The 14,999-nt window shown below is 42.6% G+C and overlaps 1 protein-coding gene and 2 long non-coding RNA genes across 3 annotated transcripts in view; all 3 read left to right on the forward strand.

Annotated features, from left to right (window-relative positions):
* The first annotated feature begins 529 nt into the window (after positions 1-529).
* On the forward strand, positions 530-6,494 carry LOC311430467 (guanylyl cyclase-activating protein 1-like). The gene is made up of 4 exons (XM_084507064.1): positions 530-743; positions 2,881-3,030; positions 4,419-4,509; positions 5,532-6,494. The coding sequence occupies exons 1-4, from the start codon at positions 546-548 to the stop codon at positions 5,657-5,659; spliced, it is 567 nt and encodes a 188-aa protein (XP_084363190.1). The 5' UTR covers positions 530-545; the 3' UTR covers positions 5,660-6,494.
* A 2,945-nt stretch (positions 6,495-9,439) lies between these two features.
* LOC311430473 lies at positions 9,440-11,694 on the forward strand. Its single transcript, XR_014688817.1, has 4 exons — positions 9,440-9,546; positions 11,217-11,277; positions 11,438-11,488; positions 11,618-11,694. It is a non-coding gene; the product is annotated as an uncharacterized lncRNA (long non-coding RNA).
* A 3,164-nt stretch (positions 11,695-14,858) lies between these two features.
* LOC311430470 overlaps positions 14,859-14,999 on the forward strand; it is a 46,254-nt gene continuing 46,113 nt past the window's right edge. Inside the window, exon 1 of the long non-coding RNA XR_014688810.1 lies at positions 14,859-14,939. This is a non-coding gene — a long non-coding RNA (uncharacterized lncRNA). The remainder of the gene's footprint in view (positions 14,940-14,999) is intronic.

Below are 14,999 nucleotides of genomic sequence, written 5' to 3' on the forward strand. Positions count from 1 at the left end.
CTTCATGTGTGTGGAGATGATTTTTTTTTCCCACATAGCCTAATTCTTATGAGGAGACATTTATGTGAATTGTTTTGGTCCTATAGTCTAAATTATTCAAGTTCTCTAGCTGAGAAGACTCTCAAATTCACTTAGAGGAGCAGATCTTCACATCAAATCCCCCATCTTGTAGCTTTTTCCTCTCATCTTCATGTATACTTATATTAATGTTAAAAATAGGGTAGTGTACAAAACCAGTATAGCTCCTGATGTATCTGCTTAACCTTCTCACCCCTTCTGATTTGTCTCCTGAAATAGCAGTGATTTACTAGATTATCTCACACCTTCTTTCCATTCTAAGAAGACTGTTTGTATCATTGAAACTTTCAGGTTTGTAAATCAGCATTTAAGAAGATTAACATTTATAATTGGCTTGGGGAAGGTTAGATCTTTACTTATCTAAGTCTAATGTTGAATGTGGAAAGGAGCAAACGGGCATTGCTGTGAGAGCTACAGGACGAAGAGGATCATTCCTATAACATCCATTCTTCTGAACACACGTACATATGGGGAACAATAGCAGCTCCACAGTGGATGATCTGCAGGCTGTTGAGATCCACCACTGGTACAAAAAGTTCATGACGGAGTGTCCTTCTGGACAGCTGACAGAGCATGAATTTAAACAGTTCTTTGGGCTTCGAGGGCTGGATCCACAGGCCAATGAATACATTGAGCAGATGTTTCGCACATTTGATATGAATAAGGTGAGTTACATAGCAAGAAAATGAAATACCTTGTACTGATTAAAGTAAACCGAGTCTTGCAAATTTTGGGAGTCCCTGTATTTTTTTTATTTTTTCAAAACTGCTGAGGGATGTCAATGTAAAGTAGCAGAATGTAAGGGGCAAGTTAACATGTATAGATAATGGCATAGATAACAACCATAGATAATAGCACCTCATTATCTAACTGCCTTGTTCAAGTTCACCTTTGAATTTTAAGAATTCCTTATAGTGTTTTAATTGGTTTGGCCTTGTTTGACTAGCAAAATGCTAATGGAAAGAGATGATGCTGAAATCTAGAGCTTTTAAAGCCTTTTATTATTCTTCAAAAATATGCATGTTAGATAGTAGAGACTACATGATTCAAAGACAATAGAAATCTTTATAACATTTGTAGAGGAAGTAATTTCTGAGTGACCTCTGGCTGTCTCATGTAAAAAACAGTAGCTCCCATAATGTCTTTAATCATTAAATGCCCCTCATTTTTGCCTGTTTTTGTTTTTTTTTGTTTTTTTTTTTTTTTTTTTTTTTTATCTGTATATACTTCATCCTGTGCTTGCAGGCCTGCAATCTCAATGGCAGATAAATTTGCTCATACAGCAACACGGGAAAATTCAGCTCTGCTCCTTGTTCCAACATTCTGAAATAGCCCAAATCAAGGAGGAACTGGGTGCTGAGACATGTGAAACAGGTGGTAAATCTCAGGGTAAATTTTGAAGAAGGAAAGGCTGGGGACTGAGAAAGGAATGGCAGTTTGGACAATATAAGAAAGCATATGGAGTTAAGGAATGCTAAAGAATATTGCAAAATTACTACAGAAAGGTAAGAGAGGAGCAGCTAGACTCCATTAGGATTGCTGAGATATTGTGGTGGATGTAATGACTGCAAGTGACTGCAGACATCAAATAATATTCTTTCTCATTCTAATGTTCTCTGTGCCCAGGATAGTGATGAGAAGCAGTTTTATAAACTAAACCAACACGTTTACAGTTCTTGCACAAGCTTTTCCCTTTACCTCTGTCATTTCTTGAGAAGTTTAAGGATTTGAATATTTGTTCAAAAATTTTGCACTGTTCAAAGTTCCTCATGAGCTCCAAGTTATGCACTGAACAATGTTTTAATAAAAGTTTCAAATTCAAATGAGATCATATTAAGTTAAAGAGCTATCATCTGAAGAAAATGATTTCAAGAGGAATGAAATAAGAGTGTGACAACCAGTGGCGATGGACCTAAATCAGTTAATCTTAGCTTGTTAAAAGCCATTTAATCTAACTTCATTTTATAATCAATGTCAAGGAACAAAAGCACCCAGGGGAAGAGCCACCCTGCAGTAATACAGATATCGACACTGGATGAAATCACCTACCTGGACATTCAGATTCTGAGAACTTTTCTGAGGGCAAAGAATAAAAATTTTCAACTGAGCTATTTTGTAAATTACAATTATCCTCTCCTTCCCATATTGAAAGTTGGTTATCTGTGCTTTCTGTTATTTTGCTCAATGAAGTTATGAAAAATTCATGTAATGGGAATATGGCAATGATCCTGAATGAATATTCTAAAATATTGTGGTCCTTGCTGTAAAACAGTAGTGCTCAGCTAGTCTACCTACATTTGCATTTTACATATATTTACGTGTATTCCAGAAAGGCATCTGACTTTGCCTAAATACCTCAGTAAATAAAAGTTTCATTTTTTTCCTTTGCAATGTGTTGAAGTAGTTACTCAGAATCACTGAGGAACATATGCACTTTATTTTTTTCTGTCTTAACTAATATAAATTTTAGTCAGTGTAAAATCTAGGGATTACGAACCCTTACTGTAAAAAGAGCACTGGCCACAAGGAATGACATGTTCTGTCTGCAATTGGTGATGACAGATTATCCTAGACATGTAATAGATCAGAAGTACAGGAATCCAGATGTTTAGGACATCTTAAAGGCGACCAGAAAATAAGTGTGTGTACATATACTTGTTCTAAAGCTTGTACATACATATGCGTTTCTGTGACATTTGTTTTTCTCTTTTAGCTGTAAATCTACACAGGAATAAGGTAAAGCAGCTCCAGAGACACAACTCCCCCTTTTCCTGTCACAAGTTGGTTTTTGTTTTGCCACAGGATGGATATATTGACTTCATGGAATATGTGGCTGCCCTCAGCCTTGTTCTCCGTGGAAAGATGGAACAGAAATTGCGGTGGTATTTCAAACTGTATGATGTAGATGGCAATGGCTGCATTGATCGACATGAATTGCTCAACATCATTAAGGTGAGTCTCCAGCGGTCCCTCCCCTCCCCTCCCCTCCCCTCCCCTCCCCTCCCCTCCCCTCCCCTCCCCTCCCCTCCCCTCCCCTCCCCTCCCCTCCTCAAGAGAAGTTCCACCACACAAGTAGGACTTCTGACATTCCTCACATGGATGATCATGGTTGACATCTGCTATAAAAGCATTTTTTTAGCAGATTTCCCTACAATCTCATAGTCCAATAAGCAGACTTAGCAGTCTTCTTTACCACAATAGCATATATTACTGCATAGCATCATAGAATGTCTTGGTTTGGAAGGGACTTTAAAGATCATCAAATTTCAACCCCCCTGCCATGGCCAGGGACACCTTCCACCAGACCAGATTGCTCAAAGGCCCATCCAACCTGGACATAAATACTTCCAGAGGCAGGGCATCCACAGCCTCTCTGGGCAACCTCTCTTACTGCCCTCATAGTAAAGAATTTCAGAATGTCAAATGCAAAGAATGTTTGACAGTGTTTATTGAGCTTAGTGCACCATAGGGTACTAGAAGGTGGATTAGCAAAAGAACAAGGCGTGTAAGGAAGTTAAATTGTGTCTTTGTATCATGTTTAACTACAGAGGAATCTAGGAAGATTCACACATAAAATAGAGTATTTTCATGCTTTTTCTCAATCAATTAATGTGTGGAATACTTCAAAAATGCATAGCATTCGCAATGATACTAGATAATATGAACTGTTAGCAAGATTTTCTGTGTGGAGCATGAAATCCCAAAGGGCTGCGAGTGATCTTTTTATATCCAGTGCTTCACAGATAGATTTGAATGTTTTGCTTTTAACCTGTCAGATTCTGAAGGGGTAATTTATTCCATCTTCACTTCACACCTGAAAAATGATAATCTAGTTTTAGATTTGGCATGGTTCGGCTGCAGTGGATGCATTGAAACGGGCATCTGTAGAGAGACATTCATGATATCCATCTAATAGTTCTCAGTACAGAGTAAATTGGTCTCCAGAAATGTGTCTATCAATATTCTTCTTTTGTTTAGAGGTAGCACAGATGGTCATCTTATATCTGTGAATATAGATGGCTTAAGTTAGGTATGTCTGGGTAAGTGGCCGTGATCCTGATTCTGCCATATCTGCAGTACCTAAGCTCTACCTAAGCAGATTTAGGGCAGTCCTCTGGTTTTAACTGCTCATTACATGCTCCAGAAGCACTCTTCTTTCGTACCCTTCAGTGCAAACCATAAGGCCAAATGATTTCTGCTGTGTTTTTCCTATGATTATGGCATGGAAAGGTACCATGCATGACTACCTTGTTCTGAATCTATGCCGACAGGCTGCAGTGAAGTAGTCTATTGTTCTGGGAGTCAATAGGCAGCTTCCCATTCTTGCTTTTTTCTTTTAGGCTATTCGGGCTATCAATGGTGGTGACCATGAAACTAGTGCAGAAGAGTTCACCAACAGAGTCTTCAACAAAATTGATGTGAACGGAGATGGTGAGAATGCTATGTCTGTCATCCTACTTAGATAGTCTCAGTGCTAAAGAGAGAGATCCATGTTTTCTTTCTTGAACTTTATGGTTCTTCATTTTATATTTGCTTGTTACATTAATCCAGTTTTCATGAATTTTGCTAAGACACTTTTCTCCTTGAATCATACATAATCACTACTATAGAATTTGTTCCCTGGTACTAATTCTTAGCTACATTTTCTCCACAATAGTTTTGTAGGGTTTGTTTTTTCTTTCCTTTTTGTACGTTTCTGTGTAACTTATGTCAGAGGTAGAAGTGGGCTGGGCTATCAGGTGTTCCCAGCTGCTCCTAACTCTTTCAGCAACAGGAGAAGGAAGAACTGGAATTTAATGTTGAAGTTCTGAATTCCTTCACTGAGACTGTTACAGGCTGTACAGCAAGTCCTTTAAGTGCTATGGACCAGTCAGCCAAAAGATACTCAGTGGCACTGTAATCGTTGCATTTCCCTGAGAGGTACTTCTTTCCTTGCTACTTCATGTGCTTATCTTATCATATGCTCTTGTTATTCCAGAAGAATTCTGCTGAGCTGCTTCCCTTAACAAGGTCTTATTGGTCTAGGACAGAAAACCTATTTCTGACTGGCACAATTTCCTACTGTCACTTCACTTTTTCATGAAAAACAGCAATTATGGGACAGGTTTAGCAGTATGACAGGTTACACCAAAAAGAAGTAGACTAATCCAGCCTTATAAATAGGAATCTATGACCCTGTTCCTTAGCCATAGACTTCTTGTATTTCTTGTAATGTATAAAATTATTCCCTTGAATGTACAAAATATTTCCCTTGGAAGGGAAAAACGTGAGAGTTGGAGTTCCTGGATATTGGCTAAGTTTCAAATAAAATTAAAATGACTCTCAGGCCTCTTGGTGCTTGAGAACAGTGTATGTATACCACGTTGTCCCTAATGTCAGATTACTGTACTTTTTTTTACTGTTCAAATGTGGATTGGCATGATTCTGAGGTCTTCTGTTTGTGCCTGACACAGGTGAACTTTCTCTGGATGAATTTGTGGAAGGAGCAAGGAAAGATGAGGAGTTCATGGAGGTTATGATGAAAAGTTTGGATCTGTCACACATTGTGGCCATGATCAACAACCGTCGGCATAGTGTATAAATCAATCTGGGAGAAAATGGTGTGCCAATGGACTGAAGAGTGTACACACACCAGGAAGGACAGAAGTTTTTAAAAAACAAACAAAATTTCCATAAGCATACATATGGAAGTAGGAACAGAAAGAAACTGTTATATGTGTGTACCTGAGTCCATGTTCTTGGACAAGTGTTGAAACTTAGACACACATATGCAGGGGTGGTTCAGAAAAACTGGGTCTGTGTAGCAGTATTCAACTTGACTTCCTAAACACTAAAGGGCAAGTTTCAAGACACAAATTACTTCCTTCTGTGCCCCAGATTGTCACTTTGCAATGGACTAAAGGTAATCCTAAATTTGCAAAGAGCACTGGGAGAAAGAAGTGATGGGCTGTGAAAAATATCAGATGTATACAAAACAAGAGCTACAAATTGTTATCAATGGAAAGAACTGTCAATACATTGTAACATCCCCTGTTCTTGTCATGATATTAGATCATAAACACCAGCAGGCTTGTCTGTTCCAGATGTGCTCATATTTGGTAGTCTCTGATAGCCTTGGTAGCTTTATTTATAAGAGCTTGACAGCTGGAAGAAACATCAGTCTTTAAGGCTCATAATGACTATTCTGTTCCCAGCTGCACTGTCAGTAATGCTGCCATTTGCAGCTTTTTTTGATAAAAGTACTCTTTACCAAACTAGTCAATCGTTTAGGAGCAACTTCAGTAATCAGAGAAAACATGCCAGTCGTGTTCTCAAAGAAAAAGAATTACCTGAGATATCAGATCATTTTTTGCATTCCTTGTAATTCCTACTACTCTTCTCTCATACAACTGAATAAATGAAGTATGTGAAGATGATCCTAACTATTGTTGCTTCACACATCCTTATTGGTCTTTTTTTTTTTTTTATTCTTGGGGAGAAAATCTGAGAAGCAAAAGGCAACTCAGTAAGGTGACTTGTGAATTCTGCTGTTCATGCAATTGTTGAAGTTCATACTATAGATCAGTGTTGCCACGAATGACTATGTGTCTTTGTAGATGATGGGATGAGTAATGTAGCATGGATAGAAGCTGAGCCATGTAGCATGGATAGAAACTGAGCCAACTGTTTCCTGTTCACTAATGTTAGGTAAGGTCAGAATCAGAGGCTCCTTTGAATCTGGAGAGAGAGATAGAAGGTAAGAGAATGCAGGAAAAGTTCAGCAGAGTGCCTATGCCACAGTTGTTTATGCGATTCCTGTGCAGAAGGAAGAAGTTGCAGATCTATAACAAGAAGACTTTAGACATTAGGAGGGGGATTAATCTTGCTTATATTTTAGCTTCCGTGATGTACCGATATATACTGAGCAAAGTGTCTAATCTTTCATCTAAGTCAAGGAAGATTTAGTCAGTATTGTCACTAGAGCTTGAGAGTGTGACTGATCATTTTTAGCCTATGTGCCAATATTTTGCCAAGGGGGCTCACACTCTGGGTCCCAGTGGCATGTACCCATCTGCAGTCTTAGAGCTGCTGAGAAGAATCACAACCTGCATATTGGTAAACATTGTTCAGTTGTCCAGAGGATTATTATGAACATATGCTGTTGGATTCTGCTGTCTCTTTGTACTAAGAAAGACAGACTTTAAAAAAAAAAAAAAAAAAAAAGAAAGAAAAAAAAAAGCACCTCTATTAAACATGTCCTGTACCTGTTACAATTACTCGCTCTATTGTACCTTTGTCACTTAGCTACATGTAAAACTGCATTTTTAGTATCATCTGACATACAGAAAAAAAAAAATCTAATTTTAGTTCTTAGGAAAGAAAAGAATTTTTGTAAGTTTATTTGTAATAGATACAAAAAAATGTCCAATATGTTATCATTACACTCAGCTGCAGACATGCACTGTGTTCTCAATTTCTCGGTTTTTATGTCCTTCTGTTACTGGATGATTTCACTTATTTTTGGCTTTGCAGCAAGCATGTTTTTTTGTGAGACCATGCTGACAGTGTATGTGCCTTTGTCAGAACCTACAGGGAAGAAAACTGAGGGTGTGGGAAAGAGGAAATCTCTGTAAAGGGGACGATGGTTGTTTTCTAACCTATTTGGCTTTCTTTGTATATAAAGGATTAAAAAAAAAAAAAAACAACCAAACAACCAAACAAAAAAACCCACAACAATAAATCTATCTTGGAACTGTTACCTTTGTTAGAAAAATAGAATCACAGAATCGCAGAATCACAAAATCACAGAAGGTTAGGGATTGAAAGGGACCTTGAAAAGGTCATCTAGTCCAATCCCCCTGCCAGAGCAGGAATACCTAGATCAGGTCACACAGGAATGCATCCAGATGGGTTTTGAATGTCTCCGGAGAAAGAGACTCCACAACTTCTCTGGGCAGCCTGTTCCAGTGTTCTGTCACCCTCACTGAGAAGAAGTTTCTTCTCTTATTTAAGTGGAACTGCCTATGTTCCAGCTTGAACCCATTGCCTCTTGTCTTATCATTGCATATCACTGAGAAGAGCTTGGATCCATTCTTCTGACACTCACCTTTATGTATTTATAAACATTGATGATGTCACCCCTCAGCCTCCTCTTCTCCAATCTAGAGACCCAGTTCCCTCAGCCTTTCCTCATAAGGGAGATGCTTCACACCCTTAATCATCCTTGTGGCTCTGCGCTGGATTCTCTCAAGCAGTTCCCTGTACTTCTTGAACTGAGGGGCCCAGAACTGGACACAATATTCTAGATGTGGTCTCAGCAGGGCACAGTAGAGGGGGAGAAGAACTTCCCTCGACCTACTAACCATAGCCCTTCTGATACACCGCAGGAAGCCATTGGCCTTCTTGGCCACAACGGTGCGTGCTGGCTCGTGGTCATCCTGCTGTCCACCAGGACCCCCAGGTCCCTTTCCCCTAACGTCAATCCTTAACTTATACTGATATCTGGGGTTGTTCTTGCCCAGATGCAGGACTCTACACTTGCCCTTGTTGTATTTCATTAAATTTCTCCTTGCCCACTTTTCCAGCCTGTCTAGGTCTCGCTGGATGGCAGTGCAACCTTCTGGTGTGTCGGCCACTCCTCCCAGTTTAGTGTCATCAGCAAACTTGCTGACAGTGAACTCTATTCCCTCATCCAAGTTGTTGATGAATATATTGAATAGTACTTGTTCCCATACTGACCCTTGAGGGACTCCACTAGATACAGGCCTACAACTAGACTCTATTCTACTGACCACAACTCTCTGTTTTCTTTCCTTCAGCCAGTTCACAGTCCACCTCACTACCCGATCGTCCAGACCATGCTTCCTCAGTTTAGGTGAGAGAATGCTATGGGAGGCAGCATCAAATGCTTTACTGAAATCAAGATAGACCACACCCATTGCTTTACCATCATCTATCCACCTGGTTATGTCTTCATAAAACGCTCTCAGGTTGGTTAAGTATGACTTCCCCTTGGTGAAGTCATGTTGACTGCCCATAATGACCCTCTATCCTTGATATGCCTAAAGACAGTGCCAAGGATAAGTTATTCCATCACCTTTCCAGGGATAGAAGTGAGGCTGACTGGTCTATAGTTACCTGAGTCCTCCTTCTTGCCCTTTTTGAAGACTGAAAAGAGTAACATTTGCTTTTCTCCAGTACTCAGGAACCTCTCCCGTTCCCTATGACTTACCAAAGATGATGGAGAGTGGCCTAACAATGACTTCTGCCAGCTCCCTCAGCAACCACAGGTGCATCCTATCAGGACCACAGATTTATGGAAGCCCAGATTACTTAATTGGTCCTCATCAACCAAGGCAAACTCCTCCTTTATCCTGGCTACCTCTGGGGACTCAGGGGTTTGGGGCTCCTTAGGAAAGCCTCCAGCAGTATAGACAGAGACAAAGAAGCACTGGACTTTGCCCAACAGTTCCCTGTTTAACCATGCAGGTCTCCTGGCTCCCTTTCTTGACTTCCTACGGGTTGAGATGCTCTGATCTTGAGCTCGGAAGAAGCAGTCCGAGATGGATGGCTGGGCCCAAAGAGTTGTGGTGAATGGAGTCAAATTCAGTTGGAGGCCAGTCACTAGTGGCGTTCCCCAGGGCTCGATACTGGCGCCAGTCCTCTTTAATATCTTTATTGATGTTCTGGATGAGGGATTGAGTGCACCCTCAGTAAGTTTACAGATGACACCAAGTTAGGTGCGTGTGTCGATCTGCTCGAGGGTAGGAAGGCTCTGCAGGAGGATCTGGATAGACTGGACCGATGGGCTGAGGTCAACTGTATGAATTTGAACAAGGCAAAGTACCAGGTCCTGCACCTGGGGCGCAATAACCCCAAGCAGAGCTACAGGCTGGGAGATGAGTGGTTGGAAAGCTGCCTGGCGGAGAAGGACCTGGGAGTATTGGTTGATAGTCAGATGAATATGAGCCAGCAGTGTGCTCAGGTGGCCAAGAAGGCCAACAGCATCCTGGCTTGCATAAGAAGCAGTGTGGCCAGCAGGTCTAGGGAAGTGATTGTCCCCCTGTACTCGGCTCTGGTGAGGCCGCACCTTGAGTACTGTGTTCAGTTTTGGGCCCCTCACTACAGGAAGGACATCAAGGTGCTTGAGCGAGTCCAGAGAAATGCAATGAAGCTGGTGAGGGGTCTGGAGAACAAGTCCTATGAGGAGTGGCTGAGGGAGCTGGGTTTGTTCAACCTGGAGAAAAGGAGGCTCAGGGGTGACCTTATTGTTCTTTATAAGTACATTAAAGGAAGCTGTAGCGAGGTGGGGGTTGGTCTATTCTTCCATGTGCCTGATGACAGGACAAGGGGAACAGGCTAAAGTTGTGCCAGGGGAGTTTTAGGTTGGATATTAGGAAGAACTTCTTTACTGAGAGGGTTGTGAGGCATTAGAATGGGCTGCCCAGGGAAGTGGTGGAGTCACCGTCCCTGGAGGTCTTTAAATGACGTTTAGATGTTGAACTTAGTGATAGTGGTAGGTCAGAGGTTGGACTCCATGATCTTGAGGTCTCTTTCAACCTAGACAATTCTGTGATTCTGTGATCATCGAGTCCAACCTCTGACCTAACACTAACGAGTCCTCCACTAAACCATATCACTAAGTTCAACTCCACCACTTTTCACCAATTTACACCTTTCATCTGCAAAGGGTAAGTCTGTGATTACCCCTGCTGGGGCTGCTGTGTGTGCATGTCTTTTTGGCATTTGCAGAGCTCAGTTTTTGTTTTTGTTTTGTTTTGGTTTTTTTTTGGTGTGTGTGTGTATGTTCTAACTTTGCTTTTTTGAGGGGCAAATAGTGTGTGTGCTGAGCGTGGTTGGCAGGAGGAGGTGGGGAGCTGCTCAGGACTGCTAGGTTTGGTTTCTAGGAGTGTGTGGCATTCTTCCTGTGCTATGCGACTGATTGTTGGGCAGGAACATTCCAGCTCGTGTGTCTTAAACAATGTAGCCTGTGTAGTGTGTGTTGTGTGGTGCGGGCAGAGTTTGCTGCGGTGCTGTGAGTGAAGAATCTCAGAGCTGGTGAGCAGATGAAGTAACAGAGCTGGGAAGAGAGAGGTATTGCAGCAGGTACACTGTGGCTGTGAGGCGTCTCTGAGTGTGCTTTTTTCTTGTCTCTGCAGGTGCTTCATGCAGTCGTGGACAGGGAAGGCAAATCCCCGTGTCATGCAGCAGTGAGGGAAGGTGAGTGCTGTAAACCTGGTCATTCCTTATCTGCAGTGAAGGGAAGATGCTCAGGTGTTTCCCTGTGAGGGTCCGAGGTGAGGCTGTTTGGGATAGAGGAGCAGTGTGACAGGTGGTTGCTTGCTAGCACAGTGGTTGTTTTGTCCTTTTGAGTTCCCAGGTGGTGTGGATGATGCTGGCCGCTCCTTTTGAGCTTGGACCTAATTCGCAGGTACAGAGGCAAGTGGATTGCTGTTTTGAAAGGATAAAACTAAAGATGGGGTCGCTTATGTTGTTGAGGGATGGGTGCTACTGCAGTCAGCTGAATGTTTATCTTCTGCCTGTGTTTTCCTTTGTTCAGGCTGAAATGCAGTGTGCAGTGCAGGACGTCACGACCCGAGCTGCCTCTGCAGTGACTCTGGAGCATGATGAACAGAGGTAGCTGTTATTTTTGGGGTCTTGTTGTCACTGCAGTTATTTTCCTACATCCAATAGAGTATAATTCCAGTTTGCCTTTTAGAGGTGCTATAAGTGGGTAAAGAGAACAGGTGGAAGCATCTGCCATGTGGGGCAGGAAGGTGGCTGAGGTACAGGAGGGGATGAGAGTAACTGTCCTAAGGGTGCTGTGGCTTTTGCTGCTGCGGTTGCTTTCTCTCCTGTTTATCAGGTGCCACAGACAATTTGGGCTGAGATAGCCTTTAGAAGACGAGGAAAGCATGTATCTGGAATGCTGTGTGGTTCCTGAGAAAGGTGTTGTAGAGAAGAAAAGCTTTCGATATTGAAAGGTGAAGCAAAAGCATGGGGATTGTTGCTTCTAGAAACACCCCAGGTCTCTTGTCTGCACTCTGCATGCTGTTGTGCTAAGCCATATAAATAAGTAAATAAACCACAGCTGCTGCTCCTCCTCTTCCTACTTTCTTGTGCTTTGCCCCTGCACTTTCCCAGGTGATTGGCTTCAGGTTCCAGGTGGGACCTAATAGTAACTGAGTTGCAGGTGTGCCATGAGAGAGCTTCTTCTGCCTGGGCTGCTCTTTGGGGTAAGTGCTTTGTTTTTCCTTCAGTCAGTTGCAGGGTTCTTTAGGTGGGTCAGAGTCTATGGACTGATGCGTTTTCAAGTAGAAACCGGTACGCATATCTTTTTGAGGTGGCAACTGGTAGGATCTGTCATAGTAAAGCAATCTAAGTAGTAGGTGCCTGTATTGCACGCAGCTCTTCCTCAGGTGAGTAGTTATTACAGCAGTTTTACAGATAGTATGGCGATGTTATTTTGTGTGTTTGCTTTGTGTTTCTGGGTCCCTTATGATTTTTGCAGAATTACAGGGCTTTTTGTGAGTCTTTGCCTATATGTCAAATCTTATCAAAGTCACAACCTTGGTGGCAAAGTGATGGAGCAGGGTTTAGGAGAAATGCATCATCGAAGCTCCCTGTGTGAGCGTGTATCTGAAAATGGCAGCATTGGGCATATAAGCGGTGGTCTTTCTCAGGGTTAGGGGCGGTTTGTTATATTTCTGGAGCTTTTGCCTGTGTGTTTGCTGTCTGTTGAGTCGTTAGACCATAAAGCCTTCTAGGCTTTATGTGCATGGAATTCACATATTTGAGGTATGTTTATGAGGGGTTGCCAGGTACGTTGTTTTTGGGAAACCGTGGGGTACGGTTTCTTGACCGCGTAAGTGCAGTACTGCCAAGAGACTGAGCAGGGTCACCTTCTTCATCACTGAAGAATAAGTCTGTTCGGGCACATTTTAGCGCGGCGCCGCCCGGGCACATTTCTCAGTTGGAGCTACTGAGCAGGTGAGTTAAAGGAACCGGGAACAGGGAGGTATTGCACAATGATATGTTGCATTAGTAGTAGTGAGCGTTGTGCAGGACGTGGGTATTAGCTCTGGCATGCTAGTGAATGCTGGTTCTCTGTTTTTGCAAGTGATGATGAACCTGCTTGATGTAATTCCATTTGAAAAAGTTCCAGTTACTTGACTGGTCGTGTTGTCCTTTGAATATTAAAAGCTGCAGCAAAAGCATGAGGATTGTTGCTTCTAGAAACACCCCAGGTCTCTTGTCTGTTCTCTGCATGTTGTTCAGGTAAAGCAGATTTAAAAAAAAAAAAAAAAAGAAAAAAAAACCTGCTGCTCCTGCTCTGCTCCTACTTTCTTGTGCTTTGTCCCTCCCCTTTACAATGTGATTGGGTTTGGGTGCGGGGCAGGGCCAAATGGTATATGAGCCCCAGGCATGGCATCAGAGAGCTCCTTCTGCCTGGGCTGCTCTTTGGGGTAAGTGTTTTGTTTTCCTTCAGTCAGTTGCAGGGTTCTCTAGGCAGGCTGGAGTCTATGGATTTCTGGATTTCTAAGTCCTTGGAATTCATTTAGTAGAGGGATATTTAGTAGAGGTTGCTGGCTTACTGTTCTTTGGGATGGTGGGATACGCTTCTGTTTTTGAGCTATAATTTAATATTTAGATGTATAAACCTACTTGTGTAATTTTCCAGAGGACTAAAACCAGCTTCATTTCATGCTACATGTGGCTTGGCAGTGTAGATGCAGCATTACCAAGAGCCTGAGCAGGGTTGTATCAGAGTCTGCTCTTTCCTCTGCAAAGGGTATGTCTGTGATTACCCCTGCAGGGGCTGCTGTGCGTGCACGTCTTTTTGGCACTTATGGATCTCAGATGTTTTTTTTTGTTTTTTTTTTTTGTTTTTTTTGTGTGTATGTTCTAAGGTTTTCGTTTTTTGATGGGCAAATAGTGTGTGTGCTGAGCGTGGTTGGCAGGAGGAGGTGGGGAGCTGCTCAGGACTGGTCGGTTTGGTTTCTCAGAGTGTGCGGCAGCCTTCCTATGCGACGCGACTGATTATTGGGTGGGAATGTTCCAGTTTGTGTGTCTTAGCCATTGTAGCTTGTGTAGTGTGTGTTGTGTGGCCCAGGCAGAGTTTGCTGTGGTGCTGTGAGTGAAGAATCTGAGTTAGAGCTGGTGAGCAGCTGAAGTACAGGAGCTGTGAAGAGAGAGGTATTGCAGCAGGTACACTGTGGCTGTGAGGTACCTCAGAGTGTGCGTTTCTCTTGTCTCTATATGTGCTTTGTGCAGCTGTGGACAGGGAAGGGAAATCCTCATGTAACGAAGCTCTGTGGGAAGGTTTGTGTTGTCAGCCTGGTCATCCCTTATCTGAAGCGAAGGGAAGACGCTCAGGTGTTTCCCTGTGAGGGTCCGAGGTGAGGCTGTTTGGGATAGAGGAGCAGAGTGGCAGGTGGTTGCTTGCAAGCACAGTGGTCATTTTGTCCTTTTGTTTTCCCTGGTGGTGTGGGTGATGCTGGCCGCTCCTTTCAAGCTTGGACCTAATTTGCAGGTACAGAGGCAAGTGGCCTGCTGTTTTGAAAGGTTAAAACTAAAGTTGGGACCCTTTTGTTGTTGAGGGATGGGTGCTACTGCTGTCAGCTGAATGTTTATCTTCTGCCTGTCTTTATCCTTTGTTGAGGCTGAAATGCAGTGTGCAGTGCACAGTGCAGGACGTCTTGACCCGAGCTGCCTCTGCAGTGACTCTGGTGCGTGATGAGCAGAGGTAACTGTTGTTTTTGGGACGCGGTTGTCACTGCAGTTATTTTCCTATATCCAATAGAGTAAAATTCCAGTTTGCCTTTTAGAGGTGCTATAAGTGGGTAAAGGGAACAGATGGAAGCATGTGCCACGTGGGGCAGGTAAGTGGCTGAGGTACAGGAGGGGATGAGAGTACGTGATTTTTTTCTGGGGATGAAATG

This window comes from Aythya ferina (genome assembly GCF_964211825.1).
Source record: "Aythya ferina genome assembly, chromosome: 1".
Classification (NCBI taxonomy): Eukaryota; Metazoa; Chordata; class Aves; order Anseriformes; family Anatidae; genus Aythya; species Aythya ferina.